Source organism: Zootoca vivipara, chromosome 11 (assembly GCF_965207765.1).
Source record: "Zootoca vivipara chromosome 11, rZooViv2.hap1.1, whole genome shotgun sequence".
NCBI lineage: Eukaryota > Metazoa > Chordata > Lepidosauria > Squamata > Lacertidae > Zootoca > Zootoca vivipara.
In genome coordinates this window covers 21,697,915-21,725,580 of record NC_142594.1, presented here as the reverse complement: position 1 = coordinate 21,725,580, position 27,666 = coordinate 21,697,915, and the positions used below count along the sequence as shown (strand labels likewise).

The 27,666-nt window shown below is 44.0% G+C and overlaps 1 protein-coding gene across 8 annotated transcripts in view; it reads left to right on the top strand.

Moving 5' to 3' along the window:
* Positions 1 to 27,666, top strand: part of CREB5 (cAMP responsive element binding protein 5) — a 267,267-nt gene that overhangs the window by 169,166 nt on the left and 70,435 nt on the right. For all 8 annotated transcript variants that reach the window (XM_035130003.3, XM_088654197.1, XM_035130002.3 and 5 more), the window contains 2 exons: positions 10,319 to 10,445; positions 11,403 to 11,513. In XM_035130003.3, coding sequence (XP_034985894.1) covers positions 10,319 to 10,445; positions 11,403 to 11,513 — 238 coding nt within the window. The remainder of the gene's footprint in view (positions 1 to 10,318; positions 10,446 to 11,402; positions 11,514 to 27,666) is intronic.

The window sequence follows — 27,666 nt, the reverse complement described above, 5'->3', positions numbered from 1 at the left end:
TCTTACAGGAAATTCTAGTAACAAGCCCCACCCCTCCCCCCGCCTAGAAGTGAACATTAGTGCTCTCTCAAAGCTCCCATTCCAAAGGTGATCTGCCTGCTGGTTATCCCTCCCCAAGTCTCTTTCTATATTCCCACTACATGTGTGTCCTTGTGACGTTTTCTTCAAACCCATTTTGACATCTTGAACAGTAAAAATCCCATGGCACAGTTTGACTTCAAACAAATACACTTACATAACCACATCTGGGACATACGTTCGAGAAAACGAAAAAGAACAAAGCATTGAGCAAATGGGGTAAACATGGAACTAAATGAATTTAGGTTGGGGCCTGAATCTTTCCCACTGCTCGGATCTGGGAAAAGGGTGACAGATTTCTCCTGAGAGTTTCTGCACATTGCTACATTATGCCCCTACTTCATTTCAGTGAAATAAAACTCATTCCCAGTTTGTTAAAGCATGCTTTAAACCATGCGTTTCGCCCTAATACTGAGAACCACATTTTCGATGGCTACATTAGATCAGAACACCACCATTCACATTGCGCAGATAGGGGAGGTTTAAACCTATTGCCGAACCATGAATTGCTACACAAATGTAGCAAACTGGTTACATGGCGTAACATCAAACCATGGTTAAAGCTTGGACTCCCTCTCCCCCTCACACATGATGATTCGCTGACCACATCCTGGTTTGCGGCAAACCATCGTTTTCTGTTTCGTCCAAACCATCTGTGGGTTCTGCTTGTCCTGCAAACCAGGATGAAACCATAAGCTGACGATTTGAATGGAACAACACTTGATTTACCTTTAAAAGGAGTAAGGTAAAGGGACCCCCGACCATTAGGTCCAGTCGCGGATGACTCTGGGGTTGGGGCGCTCATCTCGCATTATTGGCTGAGGGAGCCGGCGTACAGCTTTCGGGTCATGTGGCCAGCATAACTAAGCCGCTTCTGCCGAACCAGAGCAGCGCACGGAAACGCCGTTTACCTTCCCACCGGAGCAGTAGCTATTTATCTACTTGCACTTTGATGTGCTTTCGAATTGCTAGGTTGGCAGGAGCAGGGACCGAGCAACGGGAGCTCACCCCATCGCGGGGATTCGAACCACCGACCTTCTGATCGGCAAACCCTAGGCTCAGTGGTTTAACCCACAGCGTCGCCCGCGTCCCATTTTAAAAGGAGTAGGTGATGGTAAATATTGATTGGGAGTGCTCATTCACATGGTGGTCTAGGGACCTTTTCTGTAGCGGGCTCATGGACATTTAATGTGCAATTTTAAAAAACTGGCGCCTATTTTAATCTTGATTGTTTAATTATTTTCAACATTACCATTCAGGATTTGTTTGGCTTTTTTGTTTTTTGTTTTTTGTTTTTTTACATTGGGGTTGAATGGGTTTTTTGTTTTGTTTTTTGTTTTTGTTTTTTTGCTTTAGGCATTTATTGTTCACTTTTGATGTGAAAGTAGAAGAGTAGGATATCATCATCATCATCATGACTACCGCCGCCACTGGATTTGGTGTTATGTGTGAATCAGCTCATAATATTCTCAATGAAATCAGAGTTGCATTAAATACATTTCAACCTTCTCTTTCATTATGCACGGAGAGCTGCGCTTTTGTGCTTCTCACCCAGTTCCCCATTTGTAGAGACTGTTCCTACTACACTTTGCTTTGGTTGTTGAGCCACGATAGGGACTGTACTGACCATGGAGAGTTGATACAGCTTGTGAAGGTGTGATGAGAGTTGCGGGGCTGTAACTGGATTCACAGCTATTGTTGGGAACGGGCCTAATTTTGCCGTTTCCAATTTTCCACTTATTTAGCATTTGCTTTCCCATTCTGTTGCTGGTACTCTGTTGCACTCTGAGACCACATTCTCCTGCAAGGCTTTCCCCAGATCTTTTTTTTTTTTTTTTTGCTCCCTGGGGCTCGGCAGCAAATTTAGAGTTTCCTACTTGAACCACAGGCATCCCTCAAGCCTCTCACATGCCTACATTGTTTCCAATAGAGCTGCACCGGAGCCCGCTAATCATTTGGAATTTTCCCCCCTGGGAACCCAAAGGTCAACAAGGATATTTTTAAAACTGTGATTCTGAAGTCTAGATTACAGTTCGGCCTCTGTTTTTTTCAGCTTTATATTTGCTTAATGGAATTTGTGTGGAGTAATGCACTTACATTGCAGTCAAGCATAGTTTGGATGCCACCTGGCCGGTTAGAGCATAGAAAAGCATTCAGGGAAACAGAGAGCACTAGAGAGAGAGAGAGAGAGAGAGAGAGAGAGAGAGAGAGAGAGAGAGAGAAGGCTCAGATTCTGATTTTAACAACCTGTCCTGGACACTTGTTGCATAAAGCAGAACGAATTCTTAGTGACACAGGCATCTTGACCTCATGCAGCCCGAGGCAGATGGGAGTTATAGTTCAAAACATCTGAAGGACACCAGGCTAGACGAAGGCTGACCCAGGGGCTTTTTACAACTGCCAAAGCACGGAAGTGTGCCAAGTGATCTTGTTCATGAGGGGAAAGTACATGTTGCACACAAACTAGAAGCCCTTTCAGCTTCTTTTTTTTAAAAAAAAATAAGTTGGATCCAGATTTAATCATGCTTAAGCGTAGTTGACCCATGCTTAGAGTAGTTAAGTCCTACCGATTTCAATGTGTATACTCAAAGTTGCTGGGAGTCTCAGGTTGGCTGTTCTGCGCATGTCCAGCTTGCAGGCTTTCTGCAAACACCTGGTCAGCCACTGTGAGAACAAGATGCTGGACTCGATGGGCCATGTTTCAATATCTACCCTTAGATGCTGTATATATTTTGCATATGCTATTCAATACATCCATTCTAACCTATTTGCGTGTGGAGACCTTTTAACCACCCCCAGAAATAAATTCAGACGAGACTCAGATTTTTGGTTTGGTTTTTGGCAGAATTTAGGCCACAACTTTATTGATTACAGTCAAGTGAGTGGTTGCATAGGCTCTGGTTCGACTAGCTACCTGCACCCTTGCAGGCAGCGCTGACTCTAGTCACCAACCATAAGTCAGCCTTGGGTGAACACCTGAGATAGTGGCAAGCAGGGGGGTCTGCTAGGCCTCCACCCAGATGAGCCCTGGACTCAGGCTCCGGGCACAACCCCACACGGGGAAAACCAACCATGAGTCCGTGGATTCCTTCTTAAAGGAATACCCAACGCATAGGGATGGCTAGGCAGCCTGCCACCCCTATCCACCTGAACCAGAGCCTATCCACAACCTTACAGGCGAAGCCCAAATGGCACCAGCCAATCAGCCAAGTGGGGAAAATTCCTGCTGTGCCCCTGTCCCAACGACAGGCGACACACGACGGCCTAGCAAGGTCAATCGCAAGCCCTAAATATAGGGAGAGGTGGGCGGGTGTTCAGATGCACTGAGCCTGAAAGAGGAAGCTCAGGGACACGTGCAGCGGTTAAATAGTGGTCCCTCGATTGCTTTGACTGGAGTCCCTCAAGCCCAATTGCTCCCAAGATCGAGGGACCACCAATAGGGTGTTGTGGCCACTCCAATGTTCCCACCCACAACACGGGGTCTGGTTGCCAGGTCCCACCGCAGCACGTGCCCTCTTGTTAGGGAGCACCCGGTTTATCTTAATAATTAGCACCAGCGCTCATATTTCATATGCTTCTCGCGTTTCCATCTTTGCTATAATCGTTCTTTAAATACTCAATAAAAGGTCTCCAGTCCTCAAGGATTTTTTCCATCATTTGGGTCTCTAATCTTTGCTGTTAATCTTGCGCGTTCCGCATATTCCGCATCATTTTCAAAAGCCATTCTTCCTTCGTTGGAACTTCTCTCATCTTGCGTTGCTAAGTTGGGTTCTAACCCATTATTTTTAAGGCTGGCTTCTTCAAGTGAAAAGCAGCTTCGGGAGGACATGAGTTTGAGTGGAGATGGGTAGGTGGAGTGCTTAACCCTTTCCTCACTGGCTGCCTGTCGACACCAAAGCACTGTTTCCCCAGCTGCATTTTCTTTCACGGGGTTACAGTTGTAAACCTTTCCCATGGGGGCAGGAGCAGCTTGACCGTGAATATAAGCAGAAAAAATGGCTGGTGGGGGCAGTATTAAATACCTCCTTCCTTGCGCAGCTCTTCAATTCAGAACCGCACTGTCCTGAAAATGTTTTTTCCAGTTAAAGAGCAATGCTTCCTTACACACATTTTAGCTACAGTGAACTCTGTCTGAAATGTTGAAATACCTCTGAACCCCCAAACAAGAATGTTCAAATTCCACTTTGTTCAACCCGGGGGCATAGTTACTTCAGTTTTGTCTATATATTTATAAATCAATGTAAATAAGAATATGAGTCTGTTTTAATTTACCAGAGCCTTGATGTAACCGATACTCAGAAGTGCAGAGCTTTAAGCTTTGTAAAGTGCAATATTACTGCAGGGCACATGTCCAACTTTTAAAACACTATATAGATTGGAGACAGATGAGCTTTTCAGAATTATTTTAAGGCCCATTTTGATTAAATGCCTTAGATGCAGTTTCCAATGGAAATTAATTTCATTGATGTGAAAACAAATGGACTCCAACCCTCAGAATCAGCTGCAAGTTCATGTTCAATGCAGCACTTGAAAGGGAATGGAGCAAGCCCAAATTGTGACTGGGAAGGAACGCAGACTTTTATATGCTTTGCTGCACAAATAGAATCACTTTGTTAAAGCTTCACATTGGAAGGGTTTTGTATACAAGCGAGAGAGTATGTATGCGGTGGGGGGGAGGGAAGGGGGGTGTTTAGAAAAGAAATGTACATGCAGAGACCTACGAGGTGAGTAAATGCATTTGTATGCAGGGCTTTAGGGTAGCCTTTTTGCTGCCAAATTGGTTCCCATTCATAAATGATGAACCTTTCTATTAAAACGTTAAACATACAAGTCAGGTATTTATATCCCCTCAACCTACCGGCAGTCATCGCTTCTGAGCTCCCAGGTGGGCATTCAGCATTTGTCAGGTGTGATCCATTGTGCTGCTCACAGGACTGTTATCACACAAGTGCCCTTTTCTGCATATAGTGGTGATTTCTTTCTGGGGATGGGAATGGAAGAATGCAGGGACAAATACCAACTGCTATGGCATGGTTATCCTAATTATTTGCTACAAAATGTTGCAGCAACCAGGCCATGCTATTGGGAAACCCCCTTCTTCCTGATATTCCACTATCCCTCCCAGTAAACAGCCAGTTAGCTTTCCAATTAACATGCTCAAACCACTTTGTGGGGTGGTGGTTCCCCATTAGCATTTTTTCTAAACAGGCTTTTGAGGTTCCCCCCAAGCCCTATTGATGCCTCCCTCTTGTGCATGGATGGTGCCATTTTGTCCTCCTGAGCAATGACTCTCCTCTACTGAATACTGGAAACAGAGCTAATGGTTATGTCGATTTTGGGACTCGTCCCTTCCTCCAAGAGCTAAAGATGCTGTACATGGGATTGCGTCCTTTATTTGCTCCCATTGACTTTGTGAAATAAATTAGGTTCAGAGACGATGATTGGCCCGTGGTCTCCCAGTGAGCTTCATGGCAAAGCAGGGAATCAAATCAAGGTCTTCTAGTACCAGCCTGACACCTTGTCTATGACACACTGCAAACACATTCGTGCACTGTTACCAGTGGTGGTTGGTGCCCATTGTGACTGGTAGGGTGAAAAGCAGGGGACTCAGTTGACAGAACATGAGAATCTTAATCTCAGGGTCAGGGGCAAACGATTCCTGCATTGCAGGGGTGGGACAAGATTATCGTTGTGGTCCCTTCCAGCTCTACAATTCTGTGATTCTATGATTAGGTGTAGTCAGAGCCAATAACAGGCAGAAACAGCTACCATATTTTTCCGTGTATAAGAGCAGGTTATTTGCTTGAAGCTTAAAAATGGGGGTTGTCTTATACATGGGTAGTGGTGAGGTTGGATGGGCAACTGGTGGCTGCTGCGAGCCGGAAATTGTCAGTGGCGTTTTGGCGGGTGATTGGTTGTTGCTGCAAGTTCTGCAGGGTATTGGCTGCTGTGGCAATTGGGCGGGCGATTGGCTTTGGCTGCTGGCGAGCGTGCAGACGATCGGTTGCTTCATTGATGTGCATGCAACCCCCCTCCCTTAAAAAGCTCAACAACTCTGAGCAATTTCCCCCCATTTTGTCAATTTGGAGTCCCAAAAGAGGCTTATACATGGGGGCGTCTAATACTGTACATGGAAAAGTACAGCAATTCTGTTTTGTCCCCATCCTCTTTCCTGCTGAGTTCTGCAAGGATGACACTTTTCGGCTAACTTGCCCAGCCTAGTCCTATGTAAATTCCTGTTATACTCACAGTCGACACGCCTCACTTTGTCTTTTACCTTACCAGCCGCACTCAGCTGGATTTTATATTTAATGTTATAGTTGTATTTGTTGCATTCTATGTTGTTGTGCGACAGTTGCCTGTTTGATCTTTTATATGTGCTATGGTTATATGGCTATATGCAATAAACTTTTGATTGATTGATTGAAACTGAGATGGAGGAGGGGGAGCTGACAGGTTGTGTGATCCCCTGGACTGGATGCAAGTGGGGAAACAGGCGAATGGGAGGCCCATTTGACCCAATGAACCAGTCTCTAGCAGCTGTCACTCAATCTTCTTGACACACATATGCACTGTGCTTCACGATGCTTGCTCCCAAGTGGCTTGATCGGAGCCTTGCAGGAGCGCGAACAATGTGCAACCAGCTCACCTAGATCCCTGCTGTTCATTTGGTGATGTTCTAGCTCCTTGCCAAGGATGCTTCTCATGCTTCCACCTGAGTGTAGAAATAAACAGTAAATTGCATGAACTCGGGGCAGGAGGAAGATGAATTTCAAGTAAGTCTTCAAATGGTTTTATTTATGTAATGATAGGATGAATTCAAATAGGAATCAATTCCAGTATGATAGTGAGGCAAATAAAAATTAATTCCAGTGAAAAAATCCCAGGACAAGGCCCTGTTTCGCTAATTCTTCATCAGCAATGTTTTAATGGTCAGAGTGTACCAAGTATGTTTGGCTTGTCCTGGGTTTTTATTTCTGGACTCCACCTGAGTGTAGCCATGCCATACCCAGTTGGAAGCACAGGAGACATGTGTGCCTGCTACAAGGATGAGGGACCTGAGGCCCTACAGATGTTGTTGAACCGCAGCTGCCATTGGCCATGACGGCTGGGGCTAATGGAAACTGGAGTCCACCAATATCAGGAGGGCCACAGATTCCCCCATCCCTGGCCTAACAGAAGTCCCAGTTTGTGGTTATTTGGCTTATCAAGTGTTATGGAAGATAAGCCTGGCACAGTAACTCTTTGTTACGGGTACCGGGAGGGGAGGACCATACAGAACCACTTCTCCATCATCAGGCAACTGTCTCTAAAGGAGGAGGATCTGTAACTCTCACCTTCACATCCATCATACTGTTGGGGGGCAGCGATTGCACGTCCTGTCATCTTTGACATTTTAATTGAAAAGAAAAGCTTAAGGAGGTTTTTAACCTTAAGCAGTGTGTTTTTACAAGTGTATGTGGAGAAATAATCTGTCAGTGCAGAGCAGGCTGGGTGCCACAAGAGTTGGTTTAGTGGTTCAACAATCCCACATTAGCTCACACACCTTGCCTTGTTCCATGCCTCAATAGTTTTTAGTAGAAATGCCTTGCCCAGAGGCATACAATTATTAAGAAAAGGAGACTCTGCTTGCTTAAAGTCTGGAATTATTAGCTCATGGTAACAAGCCTGCACTGGAGAGACTGTTGGGTCTTTGTTTTCATGAGTCTACTGTAATTTGCCTTCTCATTTTAAAGAGGAAAACTTCTGCTTTGTTTGGGAAGTTAATACTGATATACATAATCACTTTGACCATTATCGAAAATATTTGTGCAGCTAAAAACCAGGTTTCAAGGAAAGTTTATGTGCCTTTATACTAAAATTCAACTCTGTGTATCAAGAAAGTGATTTCACTCCAAAATGTCAAATATAGATGGGTCCGGGCTTAAAATTAGGCAATAAGATATTTGTATTCAAGGACTGGGGAAGAAGGAAGATGTAGCTCTTTTTTGACACACACACACACACACACACACACACACACACACACAGAGAGAGAGAGAGAGAGAGAGAGAGAGAGAGAGAGAGAGAGAGAGAGAGAGAGAGACTATGAATGACATGATGATAATGTATCAATTGCAACATTATTTTTTAAAAGAGCAAGGGGCGCTATTTTCATTGGGAAAATAGTGGCTTGGATAGGGGAAGCAAAAAGGGGAAGTAAGGGTAAAGAAGGATCACATGAACTATTTATCCATGCAAGGGCCTAGAAAAAGAAATGTTAATAAACCTTTTTTACATATGCAAATAATTCAGATGCTGACTGCCTGGCATTATTTTAGGATGCAGCAGCAACCTTTTGCAGGTGGTACAAGAAGGCACCACAGCAGTAGACTTCAAGCTCTGTGGCCAGTCTAGATGGTCTGTATCCTCAATGATGTGATCTGCACAGTACCCAGAACACTGTTGATGCTTTGCAAATAGAATGGAGGTCATCTTTGAGGTTTCACTAATACCAGCTAACAAGGCTTCTCTTCTGAACTTTGCCTCTTCCTTCCAGGCTATTTACTTCTGGATTCCAGATACGAGGTTTCTTGGGTGCCAGGTGCACTTTTGTTAGTGAGCACAGACAAAATTGCGGCCTGAAATTCAAAAGTGTGTGGTGTTTTGTTGTTTTTTCCTCCATCCAGGAAAAACCTGGAAGGTTCCAAGGTGCTACAAGGGGGAGGGGGGGATCCCCAACGAAAACAGTAATTTTCGCAAAGCAGATGCAGACTTGCAAAGCTAAGCAGAGCTGAGGGTGAGAGTGAGGACAGCAAAGTAGCTTATTTGCTATTTTTTTTAATATATACAAATAATTTCCTTTTTACCCAAGACCCCCTATTCCCAGGCTCATTAAATCAATTTCAGAAAACATTTTGGCTCTGGAACATGTAAGTAAAATTCCAACCATATGGGCTCTTGAGGATTACCTGTGCAAACGGCAGAAGTCAAGCCAAAACAAGTTTCTGTCAAATGGCCTAACACCTAAGTTTATTATGAAGGTAGAGAGCTCTATAAAGGGTCTGTAGGCAGTGCAGAAAGGACTGGCTGTGGGGCTCCAGAAAGTTATCTGGGGGCTGCTTGTTTTATGTCAGCCACCTTGAGAATCAGCTCTCCCTTACACAAAAATATAGTTTCATTGAGTCACAAATGTTAGATTTGATTTTTGATTTTTTGATTTAAAAAAAGGCTCAAGGCAATCTGAAAATGCCTTGTTCAGAGGTAGAGTTTACTGCAGTTCAAAGCCACAGCACGATGAACCCCTTGATGTGCATGCAAAGAAAGGCCTGGGCATACAAAGCAGAATTTGGTTTTGTGCTTTTTCTTTCAGCCAGCAGCTATGCCGAAGCTCAGCATTTCAAGCTGGCCTTTACGCCAAGAAATGTTTAAATATCAGCTGGTGATGTGGCTCAGGGTGTGGAGAACAATCAAGGGAAACAAACAATTTAATTGTCCATATTTTTCAGTAGAACTAATCTGGAAAAAGTTCAGGATCAATAAGGCCTTAAGCGTTGCCTCCAACTGCCCTGAAAATGCGGCTTCCGATTGAGTGCAGGAAGCTCCTGCAGCCAATCGGAAGCATCACCTTGGTTTTCAAACCATTTCGGCAGTCAAACGGACTACCGGAACAGATTAAGTTCAAGAACCAAGGCACCACTGTATCATCTAAGGCTCCCCCATATAACCAAGACATTCGCCGGTACAGTATTGTTACCTACTCCTCTTGGTGACGGTCATTCACTGCTCATATTCAATCAAAAACATGCTGAATTCAGAGCACAGTACTGGAGGTTCAAGAAAAATCACCATCATCTAAGGACTGTGTAATATAAGGAGATAAGGGCACAATTCTATACATGCCTACTCAGATGAGTTTGATGGGATTTACACCCAGGTAAGTATATGTAGGATTGCAGCTTCTGTCTCAAAATTATACCTTTGGGGGACATTTTTCAGAGACTTTGATACAGTTGTGTGTGTGTGTGTGTGTGTGTGTGTGTGTGTGTGTGTGTGTGTGTGTTTGTAAAAACTGATTATGCATTAAGTGTTCCCCCAAAACTTTCTGCCATCCTTTCCAACTCTGAAATGAGAAAGTTTCGCTGAACTTAAAGTTCAAATACCAGATGGGTTGAGTTTTGACAATCATTTCAAAATTGAGTGTGATCATTTTTTCCTTAATATGTCTCAACTCCCTTTTCTCTCTCCCCATTTTTTCTAGGCCTGTCCCAGGCTCATTATCGTCATTACTGCAACTACACAACCGGCAACGACAGCCAATGCCTGCCTCTATGCCTGGGACTCTACCGAATCCTACCATGCCTGGTTCCTCTGCCGTTTTGATGCCCGTAAGTATAATTTGATGGTATTGGTGATTCAAAGTGCTTTTGCCACCTGTCCCCCAGAAAGGCCAGACTTTCTAGAAACTACTGTATATTGTTTTCTAATTTAATGTAAATGCTGATTTAAATCAAGGGTGCATTGTTTTCAATTTAATTACTGTACCTTTGCATCCGTTAGAAGGGAAAAAAATTAAGAGGTCTGCACCTAGAAACCTCTTGGTATTTTTGTTTCCTGATTCTGTTCGGCTGGTTATAGCTTAGATTCTGCCATGTTCTTTTTCTTTTTTGATCGGCTATGTTTGTTACCCCACATAAGAAAAATAATAAAAACTAAATGAATAGAAAGAAACAGTATTGTTTCACTGAAAATAATGCAACCGCAACGCTTTTTAAAGTAAACAATTCTTGAGCATTTCTCCTGCAATATGATTTTCAGGAACATCATTTTTGTTTTGCTTCATGAACTGAGTATTTAAATAATGTTGTGCCGCAGTAGTCTAAGGCAGGCCTGTGAATCCCCCCCCCTTGCTGTCAGATTCAACAGCTCCATTGGGAAAAACCTCCCATTCCCAACCCCCCTAGATCATTTTATACATATATCTTAAACAAGTTAGTTTGGGCTGCCCTGACAGCATCAGCCATAATTTTATACAGTGATGTTTTAAAAGCCACTTAACCCAGTGTGTTGTTTTCTAAAAGCAAGGGGAAATCATTATTGAAAGTCTCAAGCCTAGGTGACTAATTTGTTCTCCTGGTGAAGAGGCAGTTTTCTATTGATTGTTGGACATAACCAAGTTACTGGCTATATTTTCTGAAAGCAGATAAGCACAGCCAGCAAAAGTGATTGCCACCCTGCATGGACACAATGAGCCTCGCTCATACACCGTTTGTAGAAAGCCTTTGGAAAATTTATCTCACCTTTCAAATAGAATCTGATTTATTTTGCTCTTTATCCTTTTCAAGATGGAGCGACAGATGTCCATGAACACCAACATAATGGGAATGCAAGGCCCAAACCTCAGCAACCCGTGCGCTTCACCGCAAGTCCCTCCAATGCACTCAGAAGCCAAAATGGTAAAATATTGAAAACATATTGTATATGTTGTCTGCTGAAAACATTGCTGTATTATGTTCTCCGTTTGCTGGCCTCTCGGGACAATCCGAATAATTCCTTTCTGGTCATGTGATTACGTGTCTGCTGCAAACAAGTTCAGAGCATGGCTGACTCAGTTGATTTTTGTGTCTCGGTTGGATAGGGGCTAGATAGGTTGGCCCCCACCAAGAGCGCAAGCCCAGGGGGTGCCTCAGAAATCATGGAGAAAGATGGAGAGAGACAGCGATTGCCAAGGGTGCAAGGGACAGCGGAGGTGCCAATCCATCTCCTTGCCAAGGGTGCAAGAGAGCCTAGGTACGCCTCTGGATGCTGGGCATAAGATATTGCGAGAGGATACTGAGCTGGAGTACTTGAACGTTAGCAGTAGAATTGCGTACATAGAAGATTGCTTTTAGGTGCAAGTTATAAGAAAATATTTGGTGGAGTGGAAGGAGGTGCAGAAATGGTCTGTGCCATTGGGCGCTTGTAGAAATGGATGGATATGACACTTGGCTGAAGGAATCCTAGTGAGTTTGCTTCCCAAGTGACTGGATATTTGATTCTCTTGCCTGTGTATATTTAATGGTGTGTTTTGTTTAGCTTTGTTCTTCAAAGTGGATCCTGAGACCTTAGAATATAAAAAAGTAGAGATGGGTGAACTGCTGGCACATGCAACTTTTCCATATGCTTACAAAAAGTCCTCTTTGACCCACTTCCTCATTAAATGTGTGTTTGTGTGTGTGTGCATAATACATATTTAAATATATATTTTAAACAGATCGTCTCTTCAAAATAATGCATGCCTAAATGTTTTCTCTCAAAATATGCATTTCTAAGCACAGTGTGCCTTTAAAAATGTTACATTTTTGAGCTGTTGGAATATTTAGAAAGTGGGGGGGGGGACATGAACGTTCTGAACCGCAAGTTAGTCGAGAAGGTGTGGATCAGTCAGTTCATATTGCCATTTGGAAAGATCAAATTCCTCCAGCACTGAGAAGTCAAAGCTGCTGTCATATGTATTAAAACTCATTTGCATTGCCCCTCACATAGATATATGGTATATTGGACTCCTGTTCACCACTTTACTGGGATTATTAAGAAGTATACAGGCTATGGAAATAAATAAAATAAACATGCGCACATATACATGCACAAACATGCACACATATGTGCATAGATTCTCTCTCCATCAGCTTGGTATAACTGCCTAGCTGCTATCTGTACCACATGGCTCTCTAGGCCCAATGAGCGACCTGCTCCATCCTCCGCTTTACAGCACTCTTTGCACCTCCCAGTGCCCTCACTGGTTTAAACACCGCCCCCTTGCTTTGGCATGCCATCAGTGGCAGCGCCGACTGTTTCTCCACTCCCCCCCCCCCGCCTCTTCCCTGCCTTGTTTCATTTTGAGAAAGGGCTAAAGGAGGCCTGCAGAGGGAGATATTTTCAGTAAGGTGGTCAAAAGATGCTTCAGCAGCCATGGTTTGCTGCTGCTGCTGCTGCTGCTGCTGCTGCTGCTGCTGCTGCTGCTGCTTAAAAAAAACCTGTTTTAAACTTTATGGATAATTTCTTGTGACATTTCTTAAAAGCAGTGGGGATTTGATTTAAATCAAATTGATTTAAATCATGATTTAAATCACTAGTCAGTGAGACTTGATTTCAGTCTTTTTTTTACAGAAAGACTCATTCTTGCTGGTATAATCTTAATATTTACAACCAGATGAAGGTTTCATATTTGGAATAATAAATTTCCAGAGTAGTTTTTACAGTTACATCAAAAATTACTGATTTGGTTAGACTATTCGAAATACATAGACCGATAATTATGAAATTATTGTGAGGCTTAATAAGTCCACTGTTTATATTTTGACAACTTTTCTGCTTCCTTAATAACAATTGAAACAATTTATTTAACTAAAACAATAACATTGTGGCATATGTATCCATGTTTGTTAAGTGATGTGGTTAAACTTAAAAAATAAAAAAACTTAGACTGAGTTTTAGCATACATGAAAAACTTAAAACAAATCCTTATTTCCTGATGAATAGCCTTTGAACTATAATGTAACTTGAATAGAAAACTATCTTTAGAAATATTTTTCCTCCAAAAGCATTTTATTTTAAAAATCCAATTTAAATGAAAAAATCTGATTTAAATAAAAAAATCTGATTTAAATAAAAAAATCTGATTTAAATAAAAAAATCTGATTTAAATAAAAAATCTGATTTAAATAAAAAAACTGATTTAAATAAAAAATCTGATTTTTTAAAATTGATTTTTAAAAAAAATCATTGATTTTTATCCACCTTGGTTCAAAGCAGCGGTTCTAGCCACCATGGCAAAGTGTGGCAGCAGTTCTCTCTTGCCTGTCCAACCCAGAAGGCCTCACTTTGAAGTACCCCCTTGTTCTTTCCTCAGAAGTGGGGCACCATCTTGGGGGGCTGGCCCCCCTCTATATCCCATGACTATGGTGTGCAAGCCATATGGCATGTGCGCAAGATGTCAGCGCATCACATGGCGTGCATGTGCGCACCGCACAACAATAGCCCCTTCAGTCATGGGGGCAAGCCAACACGCTTGACTCAGAGTAAGAGGAGTTGGCAGCGAAGAGCTTTGTCTCCACATGAAAATGGTCTCATTCCATCTCAGGGCCTTTTTTTCATCTGGAACTCACCAGAGCTCACTTCCAGAACCTCTCAAATAGCTGCCTTTCCATCATTATAAGAGAACAAGGGAAGAGTTCCGGTACCTATTTTTCTAGAAAAATAGCACTCTTCTACCTCATTATTAGGCTGTGGACTTCCGTACGATCTAGGCTCGCTTGTGCTAGTGTTGAGTTGTTCTTCTTCTTATAAGTCTGAAACTACAAGAAGCAGATACAGTGGTGCCTTGGTTTAAGAACAGCTTAGTTTATGAACAACTTGGATTAAGAACGCCGCAAACCCGGAAGTAGGTGTTTTGGTTTGTGAACTTTGCCTTGGAAGCAGAATATGTTCCGCTTTCTGTTGAGTGTGTTCCATTTGTAAACTGAGTCCTCTGCTGCTATGGGAAAGCATGCCTTGGTTTAAGAACCCTTTGGTTTAAGAATGGATTAAGTTTGTAAACCAAGGTACCACTGTACATAAAAAGTGTTTTCAGGATTCTGATACGGCATTTCTGAGCAGAGAATCGCCTCAGTTGATCAGGGGAGCTGTAGTCTATACCAATACAAAATGGCATTAATAAGTGGGAGACAGGCAGCTGGTCCCTAGCATCTCATATTGTCACCACATGCTTATAACTGCTTATTGCCGATTTGAAAGAAAGCCGCAATGTGTGCTTTTGAAGTTACTGTTGTTCGCCGCAGGAGGCGGAGGAGGGAAGCCTTTGCCTGCCAGTAGATACGATGCGCACTTATGGTAGACATGAACGGCCACATCTTTAACTCAATATAAATTTCAGCTAGGCAGCCAACCCAAGTCTTTTTAACACCTCAGCTGAAACCACACTCTGTAAACATGCAGTTGGTTGGCTTAAAGCAGCAGATGTAGCCAAAAGAGTTGGCAACAGCAGCCAAACTAAATCTGTGGTCAAGGGTTTTTTTTCCTGCTGTGTGCCATACCGTAATCGTGATGTGCCAAATAGCAACAGCATCTCCAGCCCAGCTTATTAAATCTTTCTGGGTTAGGCTGCCGGCAAGTGTTCTCTCCCCCCCCCCCCAACCCAAGTACTGTTGAGCCAAGCAAAATACTCCTTGGCTGAAGAAGAAAAAACACCGCAATTGGCATACATTTCTACTGTTACTTTGCCTCCCCCCCCCCTTTTAATGGAACTCTGAGGCTTTAAAACTGAAATTATTGATACATATGGTGAGAATTCTGTTCTTTAATACGTGCAATTAAGTGGATCACTTTTTAATCTGAGTAAATTTGTTTTGGCTTCAGAGTCAGATTTGCAAAGGTGTTCCCCTGGCAAGCTTTTCCCCAGCAGATAATTCCAAGAACCAGCATACAACAGGATGTCATTAACCTGTGGACTTAATGACTTTTTGATGGAAGCAATGTTTAAAAGAATTATAATATGAATTGATGTGCATTAAGCATACACATGCATCAATCATTCATTCAATTTCCCTAAATATGCTGTGCATTGTAAACTGATTATAAGCTAAGAAATGTGTATGTTGCAAAGTTATAAAAAGTCCCAAAGCTGTGGTTATTACAAAAATCAGTTTTAGGAGTCTTCTTTTGCTTTGGATCATAGAATCTTAGAGTTGGAAGGGACCCAGGGGTCATCTAGTCCACCCCCTGCAATGCAGGAATCTCAGCTAAAGCATCCATGACAGATGGCCGTCCAACCTCTGCTTAAAAATCTCCAAGGAAGGAGAGTCCACCACCTCTTGTGGGAATATGTTCCACTGCCAAACGGCTCTTACTGTCAGAAAGCTTTTCTGAATGTTTAGTCAGAATCTCCTTTACTGTAACTTGATGCCATTGCCTTGAGTCCTACCCTCAAGAGCAGAAAAAACCAGCATGCTCCCTCTTCCATGTGACAACCCTTAAGATATTTGAAGATGGTTATCATATCTCCTCTCAGTCTCTTCTTTTCCAGGCTAAACGTACCCAGATCCTTCACGTGTTCCTCATAAGGCTTAGTTTCCAGATCCTTGATCATCTTGGTTGCCCTCCTCTGCATACATTCCTGTTAGTCAACATCGTTCTTAAATTGTGGTGCCCAGAACTGGACACAGTGTTCCAGGTGTACCAAGGCAGAATAGAGTCGTACTGTTACTTTCCTTGCTCTGACACTGTACTTCTGTTGATACAGCCTAGAATAGTGTTAGCTTTTTTTGCTGCTGCATCACACTGTTGACTCAGGTTAAGCTTGTGGTCCAAAACTTACAGTACAAGCCTTCACATGTTTACTCAGAAATGAATTCTATCAAGTTCAATGGGGTTTGATCTCAGGTCATAGAATCATAGAATTGCAGAGTTGGAAGGGACCCCGAGGAACATCTAGTCCAGTGTTTCCCAAACTTGGGTCACCAGCTGTTTTTGGACTACAATTCCCATCATCCCTGACCACTGGCCTGCTAGCTTAGGATGATGGGAGTTGTAGTCCAAAAACAGACTCAAGTTTAGGAAACACTGCTCTAGTCCAACCCCCTGCAATGCAGGAATATGCAGCTGACCCATATTGGAATTGAACCTGCAACCTTGGCATAATCAGCACCACACCCTAACCAACTGTGGATATAGGTTTGAAGTCGTACAGAGTGATCTGAAATTCACATTATGCTGGTGGAACAGCCAATGCATGCTTAGCCTGAGATGGTAAGAAAAAGCACACAAGTAGAACATTGGTTGGTGTAAATTTGCTGCATTGACAGGAGTGTGAATAGAAGAGGTGTAGAATTTGGCATAACTGTTCTCTGCTGTGCCACTCATGGCCCACCCATAACTCTACCCCTTTTCAGCCATTTTTTCCTGTATTTTCAGTGGTAGGATAGCTCTACCAGTATATCCAAAGTATTCCACTGACATGTTTTTTCATTGTGTATCTGGTGTTCTGCTGATACAGCAGGACTCCTGCCAAATCCTATTGCCCTTCAGCTGGCAGTTCTTACAGAAAGGATTGCACCCGCGGAATCATGTTTTATTGTGTGTGTGTATGCCACAGTATATATAGGACGCGGGTGGCGCTGTGGGTTAAACCACTGAGCCTAGGGCTTGCCGATCAGAAGGTCGGCGGTTCGAATCCCCGTGACGGGGTGAGCTCCCGTTGCTCGGTCCCTGCTCCTGCCAACCTAGCAGTTCAAAAGCACATCAAAGTGCAAGTAGATATATATAGGTACCGCTCCGGTGGGAAGGTAAACGGCGTTTGCGTGCGCTGCTCTGGTTCTCCAGAAGCGGCTTAGTCAGGGGGAACAGTCAGGGGTCCCTTTAACTATACCTTTTTACAGTATATATAACGCAGGAAAATTGTTGGGAGGAAAAAGGAAAGAGCAACTTTGCATACATGTTGGACTTGTTGGAATGAAGCACATGAACCAGTGCTTTCGAAGGAGTATCATTCCTTTATCATATCATGATTATGTGGAGAGAGACATAGTATCTGCTGTGTCAAAGTGGACAAGTTAGTTTTTGATGTAAATGCTTGAGCCTTCATCAATTACTTTTGGCTTATATGTGTAATTTTTTACTTTGTTCTATACTGCATTTTTTTAAAAGGTACGATTATAGTTTTAAAATGACAGAAAGTGGAGAAAACCAAACACCATGATGGTATCCGGCCCCAGTTTGTATAGGTTCATAATATTTGGGGTCGGAGGGATAAGGAGCAACCCATGCCATGTTGGGGAAAATATTCCTGTTTGGAATTTAAAAACAACCACATGGCTCCTGAGGGCCCTTGTGGAATCTTGAGATCAGATCAGAACATAAAACATCAGTGAAAACCGCAGTAAAGCATTCTCTGTTAAAATTGAAGTAAAGAAAAATCCTAAAGCAGTGGAACAACCTATCAGCAGATAATGGTTATGGGAGCTGTGCGGAAGCTGCTAGGTCTAGTAGTGTAGCTGCAGTGTGTATGTGCACAAATGCTGCAGTGATACATAGGTAACATTAGCCTTGTGGATCATTTCCACCTCGTCCACAACTCAGGGTGGGAAGGGTCCCGGTCAGGTTTAAAAGCTTGAGAAATTGTTTCACTTTTGGATGGTTATCAAGGTATCTCTTGATTAATCAAACAGCAGATTTCTCAAAACATGAATTGCTTTTAAAATTACTGTAGGTTCCTTACTAAAACTCTGGATGTCAAGTGTCCAAGGTTATCAGTGTGGTCCTGTGCATATTGATGCTTCTGTGTTGTGGATTGACTGCAGAGGCAGGGGCTTGGATTAGATGACCTTTGACGTATTGTCCAATTCTAAGATTCCCTTATATCTGCTTGGAAGTAAACCCAGAGAGTTTACTTGGCTTATTCCCAAGTCGGTGTGCAATAGCACTGGGACCCTGGGCAGGATCATGCCTTGCCCCATCCAGATTGCAGTGCCTTTCTTTGTGAATTCATCCCGCCATCCATAGGATGTTTAATTGATGATAAGTGTCACGCAGTACATAAAAGCAACTCCAGTGTGTGTGAACTAATAAAGATTGCTCGTTATTTTCCAGGGGGAGGGAGGGAGGGAATGGAAGGAGGAAGTGGAAAAAGTAGCCAGTGCCATCCTCATGTATATAGTAGTGTTCTGTCAGAAGCCAGACATACTAAAAATATTTATGCAATTTAAAATAATTTGCACAGGTCTAGCAAAGACTATTTTAGGCATTCAAACACTTGCAAGATCCCATTAGAATTCGTGCGTAGCCTTGGCACCTGAGAATATGGCATTACCAAACCTTTCATGTGAGAATGAATGTGAACTGAACTACTATAATAAAAACATTATTTCTTGACAGCATCCTAAGCGGGCAACTGGACGACACATGTCTTTTCAAAACAATATTTTTTAAGTCTTACTTGTATTCGCATATGTGCCCAGAGGTGGGTTTCATGCTAATTTAAACACTTCACAATTAACATTTAAAAGCTTGTGGTTGCTACTTATCAAAAAGGGGGAAAGAAACCGAATCGCACTATGCGCATCTGGCCCCCAAATACATTCACATGCTTATTTTAAATACCTTTTGGAAGCCATACATCGTATCCTCAAAACCAGACATGACAACTTTTCCCAGTTCGAAGGCGAAACTGTGTAATTTTAACTAATTATAAAACTGATCTTGCAAATCACCCACTGAACAGCTGGTAAGAAAAATAAAATTACAAGAATAATGGCTGGTTCTCTTTATTTGCATTAACATGACCTTAGCAGGCTCTAACATATATTAATGCATACCAGGAATTCCTTTGTCCTTACCTTCCATTTGCTGCGCAGTTTCCTTGAACTTGGCTAGGTCACTTCATCTCCATAGTTCAGTTTCCTTTAAACAAATTTGGGGTTTAATTACTCAGGCCAGAATCCAAATGATCCCTTGGGCTTGTGCAGGCAAGTTATGTGTACATGTTGGGGCTTCTCTCCCCCCCCAATCTTCAAATAGTTGTGCCCTTGTGGCCCCTTTCACTCATTGCCGCAACACATGGGCAAAATATTGTTAGCAGGGTCACACGCACAGGCCTCTCCTGCCCCCCTGGCCTTACTCCCCAACATCTGCATTTTGAGTAGGGTGTCTGTGTGTGTACTCAGAATGAAGGAGAAAACTTTCGCTTTGCATTTAAAGGCAAACTTAGTTAATGTGCAGCTTCTGCAACACTATACAAACTAGCACACGGCTGTCATTGAAAATTCACGCTTCTGCGAATTGTGCAGTGCAGCTTTCTAGTAATGTGTAAAAAAACAAACACACGTGCTAGGCTAAATTATATGCAGAATAACGCATGTAATACCGGTAAAATAATGCATGTATCACATTAGGAAAATTTCTTGTAAAAATGTATATATTAGGAGCATATTATAGCATAAATGTGTGCAATTTAGGAGAGACTCGTCCTAAAATACTGATTAATTTTAATGCGGGCAATAACATTATGCTCCAGGTGCAGCTGGATCTCTAACAGGTACACAACAAAAACATAATGGGAGTCCATTAGAGCATAAAAATGTGGGTTGAAATTTGCATATTGGAATGTACCTATCCACTGGGTTTCACGCCCTTCTATTATTGCGCCTTATTTTCAGCTCAATAAATGTATCAACAAGAATTTTAAAACACATGACTTCAGATAAAATAGGCGCCTGTCTCCATTATGTGAAAGCAAGGGAACTATATGTGGAGGAACCATTCATTCAATTACTTGTATTAATATTTAACAAAACAATGCAAAACAAATGCCTACTGATTAATCAGAGGCAGCTTTTAAATTGATAAAAATATTATTTAACTTATTCATTGATTGCATTTTAGAGCCTGAATTAATTTCAGAACTTTCAAAACAAAATTTATTATCATATTATATTATATTATATTATATTATATTATATTATATTATATTATATTATATTATATTATTAGAATATATTGTGGGAGAGGACTGAAAAAAAGAAAGAAAAACATATATTTCAATAAAAAGAAACGGGAAAGTGTTTCGCAGCTCATCCTTTTAACTGTAAGGGGTTTCATGAATAGTTGGCATGCTTACTTTCCTGAGCAGATAAAACTAGATCACACACACACACACACACACACACACACACACACACACACAATATACTGTATAGACTCTATATAGACTCTATATCTTCTGCCTTTGAGGCCGTTTGTGATGTGATGAGACATACTATTCAAGTGCATGGCAGATGAAGGAAGAAAAGCCTGCAATGTAAAACAACGTCGTTGTTAATGGTGCGTGAAAATAATCCCGGAAAGTGAGACTGCACAAATTCCAAGGAAAAGGCTTTAAAATATATCCATGCACCAGAAATTCCCATCTCTGTAAAACAGTGGGGGGGGGGTTAAGACTATCATTTCCTTGCTACCCTTGGCCAAAAGGAGTAACTTTCATGTACACCAGGTTCAGGGAGAGCAACACAGCATACACAAGGAGTAGCCGACTTGACGCCCTACAGATGTCATAGAAGTGTAGAGTTGGAAGGGACCCCAAGGGTCATCTAGTCCAACCCCCTGCAGTGCAGGAATCTCATCTAAAGCACCCAGAACAGATGGCCATCCAACCTCGGCTTGAAAACCTCCAAGGAAGGGGAGCCCACCACTTCTCATGGGAGTCTGCTCCACGGTCGAACCGCTCTTACTGTTAGAAAGTTCTTCCTGATGTTTAGTCCGAATCTCCTTTCTTGTAACATGAATCCATTGATTCTAGTCCTACCCTCTGGAGCAAGAGAAAACAAGTTTGCTCCCTCTTCCATTCTGACAGCCCTTGAGATAGTTGAAGATGGCTATCATATCTCCTCTCAGTCTCCTCTTATCCAGCCTAAACATACCCAACTTCATCAACCGTTCCTCATAAGGAAGGCTTGGTTTCCAGACCCTTGATCATCTTGGTCACCCTCCTCTGCACATATTCTAGCTTGTCACTATCCTTCCTAAATTGTGGTGCCCAAAATTGGACACAGTACTCCAGGTGTGGTCTGACCAAGGCAGAATAGAGTGGCACCATCACTTCCCTTGATCTAGACACTTGATCTAGACACAGTGTAGAATAGCATTAGGGTTTTTTGCTGCTGCATCATACTCTCCACTGTCATTGGACTACTATTGCCATCAGCCTCAGCCAGCACAGCCAATAGTCAGTGGTGATGGGAGTTTGTAGTCCAACAACATCTGGAGCAGGCATAGGCAACCTTGGCTCTCCAGATGTTTTGGAACTACAACTCCCATGATCCCTAGCTAACAGGGCCAGTGGTCAGGGATCACGGGAGTCGTAGTTCCAAAACATCTGGAGAGCCAAGGTTGCCTATGCCTGAGAGGGTCTCACTTTGGCTAATCCCGAGTTAAATGTTTTGCGCCCAGTGATTTTCATCCGGGGTGAATTAAAATAAAAAACCACCACCATTCAAATGACTCATGAGAGAGAGAAAGAAGCATGAAGTTGTTGTATGAAGTAAGTGGTTATTTTAATGCTCAGCAGACTTGAAATTTAAAAAATGCAGGAAATATTCAGGCTTGTTTCCATAAAACATTAACTGCATGATAGAATAGTATAAAAAAGGATAAGAATCGCTACAGATTAAATCAGCAATGTTCTAGTATTTAACATATCCACACACACACCCAAACAATGTGACTCAGGAACATATTCTCTTTCTTCTTGAGTCATGGAAGGCCTGAGAAAATCTCAATTCTGATTACTTCATCGTCAGGATCTCTCTCTCTCTCTCTCTCTCTCTCTCTGTGTGTGTGTGTGTGTGTGTGTGTGTGTGTGTGTGTGTGTTGGTTGCTGAGTTGTTCTGGGGTCCATATGCTTTTCACTGGCTAGGGCATATGTTGCAGGGAAATTGCCTTACCCTAGCAATCAAACCACTATTTTTACTTTTTAAATGGGGTCAATGAATCTCTTCTGCCGCACAGATCTAGAATTTTAGGGACATGGTCATACTGACTGCGAGAGGATTTATGGGGGAGACCTTTAGAACCAACTCATTTGTTTGAGTTGCGTCATGAATTCAGAAAGATAGTGAAAAATTGTGGCACATCTGAATCTTGCCTCTACATTTCATCTTTCTAGGTGACGTGAGAAGGGGAGGTTTGCTTTTCTCTTCCATTATGGTATACGTTGTTTGCTTATGGATTTGTGCTGGCACATTTAACCATGAGTGAAGCACAGGAAGTGGGAGCTTGGCCCGCTTTCATGGTGTCTGTCGCAAAATTGTCCGGGGGGGTGGGTGGGTATGAAGTTTTGTGGGAGCTTGAAAAGGCAGCGTGAAGGAGGGCTATCTTTTGATGCAGCAGCAGCACCCCCACCCATTCGCTACATGGAGACAAGATATGGCACTGTGCACACCACCTGTGGCTTGTGTTTGTTTGTGTGTGCATGCGCACGCATGCACCTGTGTATTTGCATTTGCTATATACTGAATTTAGCAATTCTGAAAATAATAAGAATGTAACCAACAGATCTATGACATTTAAATGTGAAAATGTGATTTCTAATTGTGATTTAACATTTTGCTGTTGATTTAAATATTATTTGGGCATGTTCTAGTTGGAGCACAATCTATGCACATGGTGCTTTACAAATAAGATGTCTGAGCAAAGGACTTCCAGTCTAAGAATGGAAGCCCGCTTGATCTGACTTGTCTTTGCCACTTCTTATTATTAATAATAATAATAATAAATTTTTATTTATACCCCGCCCTCCCCAGTCAAAAACCGGGCTCAGGGCGGCTGACACCAACAGAATTACAATAAAACATAAAAACAATTAATTAAAATACAGATTAAAATACAGTATTAAAATTTAAAGTGCAGCCTCATTTCAAGTAGTCCATAAGTCATATAGCATCAATAGGGATGCAAGAAGGCAGCCATTTCCATTCCAACTCTTTTTCATTCCTTCATTTGTTTTTGGGGTTTTTTGCCGCTTTCCCACACACACACACACACACACACACACACACATCATGCTCAAAGCGGCTTTCGACAAAGAAACAGGGATGCATTTTTTTAAAAAAAAAACCCACTGCAAAAACAATTTCATAATAGCAAATAGCGAAAGAATTGCAAATGTAATAACATATTAAAAATGCATGCCAGTACTAGAAATACAGTGGTACCTCTACTTACGAATTTAATGCGTTCCGAACGCACATTCGTAAGTCGAAAAAATTTGTAAGTCGAATCCCATAGGAATGCATTGGGAGAAAAAAATTGTAAGTCGAAGCAACCCTATCTAAAATTTCGTAAGTAGAAAAAATCCTATCTAAACCGCATCCAAGATGGCAGACGGAGCTCCGTTCATAAGTAGAAACATTCTTAAGTAGAGTTATTCGTAAGTAGAGGTACCACTGTATAACAACAAGCAGCACCCAATAGCAAAATTACAAGGGAGCGTCACAGTTTCACCTTAGTCCTAGAAACACCCTTCCCACGATGTTGCTCACAGTCCCTCTCCTGAAGCAGTTTCTTATAAGGCATCCGAGGGCAAAGGGGGGTAGCTGGAAACATACTCATCCCGTGTATGCATCACAACCAGAGCTGTTTCCATTCTGCTGCAGTTTGGTTTCTGCCAAATGCTACATTATTCACCTCACGTTCTGCTATTTAACATAGGTTACATACGTTGCATAACTATTCACATAACCTACATAGCTTACATTCATCTCAATGTAAAGAAAACGTCAAAACAATGTAAAAAACCCACCCATGTCATAAATTATATATTGTTTTTGCAGTCTTAAAAACAAAACAGCAGCAATGATGTGAATGAATACCAGTTGTATTCACTTCCATTCCTAACCACATGTGAACTGCAGCAATTTCTGCTCCCTTTTCCATTTCTGTCAGGATTCTTCAATATCCCTAAATGTCAACCAAGTTTAGTTCTGTGTTAGTTTGGGAGGATTCCTTCCCTTGAATGCTGCTGGCTTAGATGGATTTCTGGTGGCTTTAAGCCTGGCCTTCTACACTTTTGTGATTCCAATATTCACCTTGCATGAATAGCAGGCACTGAGATTTTAAATTCCACGAAACATCTAAAACTTTCTGAGTTCATGTTTTCCCCCTCGTGAAACTCTTCAGGGTTTGTTTTTGCTCTTAAAAAAAAAAACCAACCTTACGTTTTAATCATGAACCTTTGTTTTTCAAGGGAAGTTTAATTTCGAAGGAGCTTGCCGCTAAATGGAAGATTGTGTTATTACCGTGTTTCCCCTTTTTTAATACGTAGTCATAAAGTAAGCCATGGCAGGGTTTTAATGCATTCGCGAAATATAAGACATACCCCGAAAATAAGACGTACCTTCTTGCTTTCCTTTAGAGCCTCGAGAGGCTTGAAACCATGAATTGAGCGCGTCACCAGGTGAGCCACGCTGGGAGCCTTTCCGCTCTTCCCAGGACTTTTTTTCCACTTGGGCCGAGCGCCCGGACAGGAAAACCCCTCGGCGTCGGGAGCCCTGCTGGCCCCTTCCGCGCCACCGGAATGTTGTGGGGCCGCATGGCCCGAAGCAGAGCGGCGGCGGGTGACAGGCAGCGGCAGGAGCCGCGCCGCCGAAAAGTTCTGGGGCCGCATGGCCTGAAGGAGAGCGGCGGCGGGTGACAGGCGGCGGGAGGAGCCGCGCCGCGGAAACGTTCTGGGGCCGCATGGCCCGAAGGCGAGCGGCGGCGGGTGACAGGCGGCGGGAGGAGCCGCGCCGTCGAAACGTTCTGGGGCCGCATGGCCCGAAGGAGAGCGGCGGCGGGTGACAGGCAGCAGCAGGAGCCGGGCCGCCGAAAAGTTCTGGGGCCGCATGGCCCGAAGGAGAGCGGCGGCGGGTGACAGGCAGCAGCAGGAGCCGCGCCGCCGAAAAGTTCTGGGGCCGCATGGCCCGAAGCAGAGCGGCGGCGGGTGACAGGCAGCGGCAGGAGCCGCGCCGCCGAAAAGTTCTGGGGCCGCATGGCCTGAAGGAGAGCGGCGGCGGGTGACAGGCGGCGGGAGGAGCCGCGCCGCGGAAACGTTCTGGGGCCGCATGGCCCGAAGGCGAGCGGCGGCGGGTGACAGGCGGCGGGAGGAGCCGCGCCGTCGAAACGTTCTGGGGCCGCATGGCCCGAAGGAGAGCGGCGGCGGGTGACAGGCAGCAGCAGGAGCCGGGCCGCCGAAAAGTTCTGGGGCCGCATGGCCCGAAGGAGAGCGGCGGCGGGTGACAGGCAGCAGCAGGAGCCGCGCCGCCGAAAAGTTCTGGGGCCGCATGGCCCGAAGCAGAGCGGCGGCGGGTGACAGGCAGCGGCAGGAGCCGCGCCGCCGAAAAGTTCTGGGGCCACATGGCCCGAAGGAGAGCGGCGGCGGGTGACAGGCGGCGGGAGGAGCCGCGCCGCAGAAACGTTCTGGGGCCGCATGGCCCGAAGGAGAGCGCCGGCGGGTGACAGGCGGCGGGAGGAGCCGCGCCGCCGAAAAGTTCTGGGGCCGCATGGCCCGAAGGAGAGCGGCGGCGGGTGACAGGCAGCGGCAGGAGCCGCGCCGCCGAAAAGTTCTGGGGCCGCATGGCCCGAAGGAGAGCGGCGGCGGGTTACAGGCGGCGGGAGGAGCCGCGCCGCCGAAACGTTCTGGGGCCGCATGGCCCGAAGGAGAGCGGCGGTGGGTGACAGGCGGCGGGAGGAGCCGCGCCGCCGAAACGTTCTGGGGCCGCATGGCCCGAAGGAGAGCGGCGGTGGGTGACAGGCGGCGGGAGGAGCCGCGCCGCCGAAACGTTCTGGGGCCGCATGGCCCGAAGGAGAGCGGCGGTGGGTGACAGGCGGCGGGAGGAGCCGCGCCGCCGAAAAGTTCTGGGGCCGCATGGCCCGAAGGAGAGCGGCGGCGGGTGACAGGCAGCTGCAGGAGCCGCGCCGCCGAAACGTTCTGGGGCCGCATGGCCCGAAGGAGAGCGGCGGCGGGTGACAGGCGGCGGAAGGAGGGGAGCCAAGGAGGGAGAAAGCAGGGCGGGAGAAAAGCCTTTCCTCTTTCCTGCCTTCATTTGTAGTGCTGCTTTCTTAAAGCAGTGTACAATTCTTACTAGTTGTAAGGAGGTACTTACAGTAATAATAATAAAAAGACACCCCCCGAAAATAAGCCATAGGCTTATTTTCTTGAGTAAAATTAATATAAGACGGTGTCTTAAAATGTGGGAAACACGGTAAGCAATAAGGAGACTTTTTGAAAGCCTTTTCCCTCTTAGTCTCACTTTTCAGCAGCCCAGAAGATTTTGCCCAGGCAATTTTGGATGTGAACTAAACTGGCCAAAACATTAACCAGGCCTCTTACATCCCATAAATGTCAGCGGAGTTAGATAAATACAAATAAATGAAAATTGTGACTTCAGTTCCTTAAGCAGCCATGCAGTCTCTTTATGCAAGTTGTAGGGAGAAACTGAAAATGTCTGTGCCTGCCTTCATATGACTGCACTTGCCAGCATGTAGCTCTCATGAAGGAGCCTAGAGGACTGTTTTCCTGGTGTCCACAAGACATTGGCAAGACATCGCCTATTGGCAAGCCCCTCTATCTTTTCTTTAGGGGGGCTGTTCTTTTTGGCGATCGTTGGTTTCATGGAAGCACTTTTTGCAGCTATTCTCAATACTGTGCTTTTCACAACTGCCCCTGGGGTTATCTTGTTTCCAATTAGCCTATTTAGTATGCAGTTAATTGTAGGTAATTATGGCCACCATTTTACATGCAGTAGACCGCAGCCATCTGCATACCCAGTCAGGCACACCAGAGGAAAGGATGCTGCATTTTCCAGGAGGTTTGCAAAAAAGACACCCTTGGCCACCATGAAGGGATTGCTTTGTTGCCAGGCAGTAGACCAGTATAGACTAATTTTGGGTATTGGTGTATGACATCATCATACATAACACTGCAGTGCAAATGGCTTCTGTTCAATGTTCCAGTCACCATGCTACTTGCTTCCATTCCTCCTCTTTCTCAGTTTTACACAGACACTGACAGTCAAAATTCCATGGCCACTAAGCACATTCAGT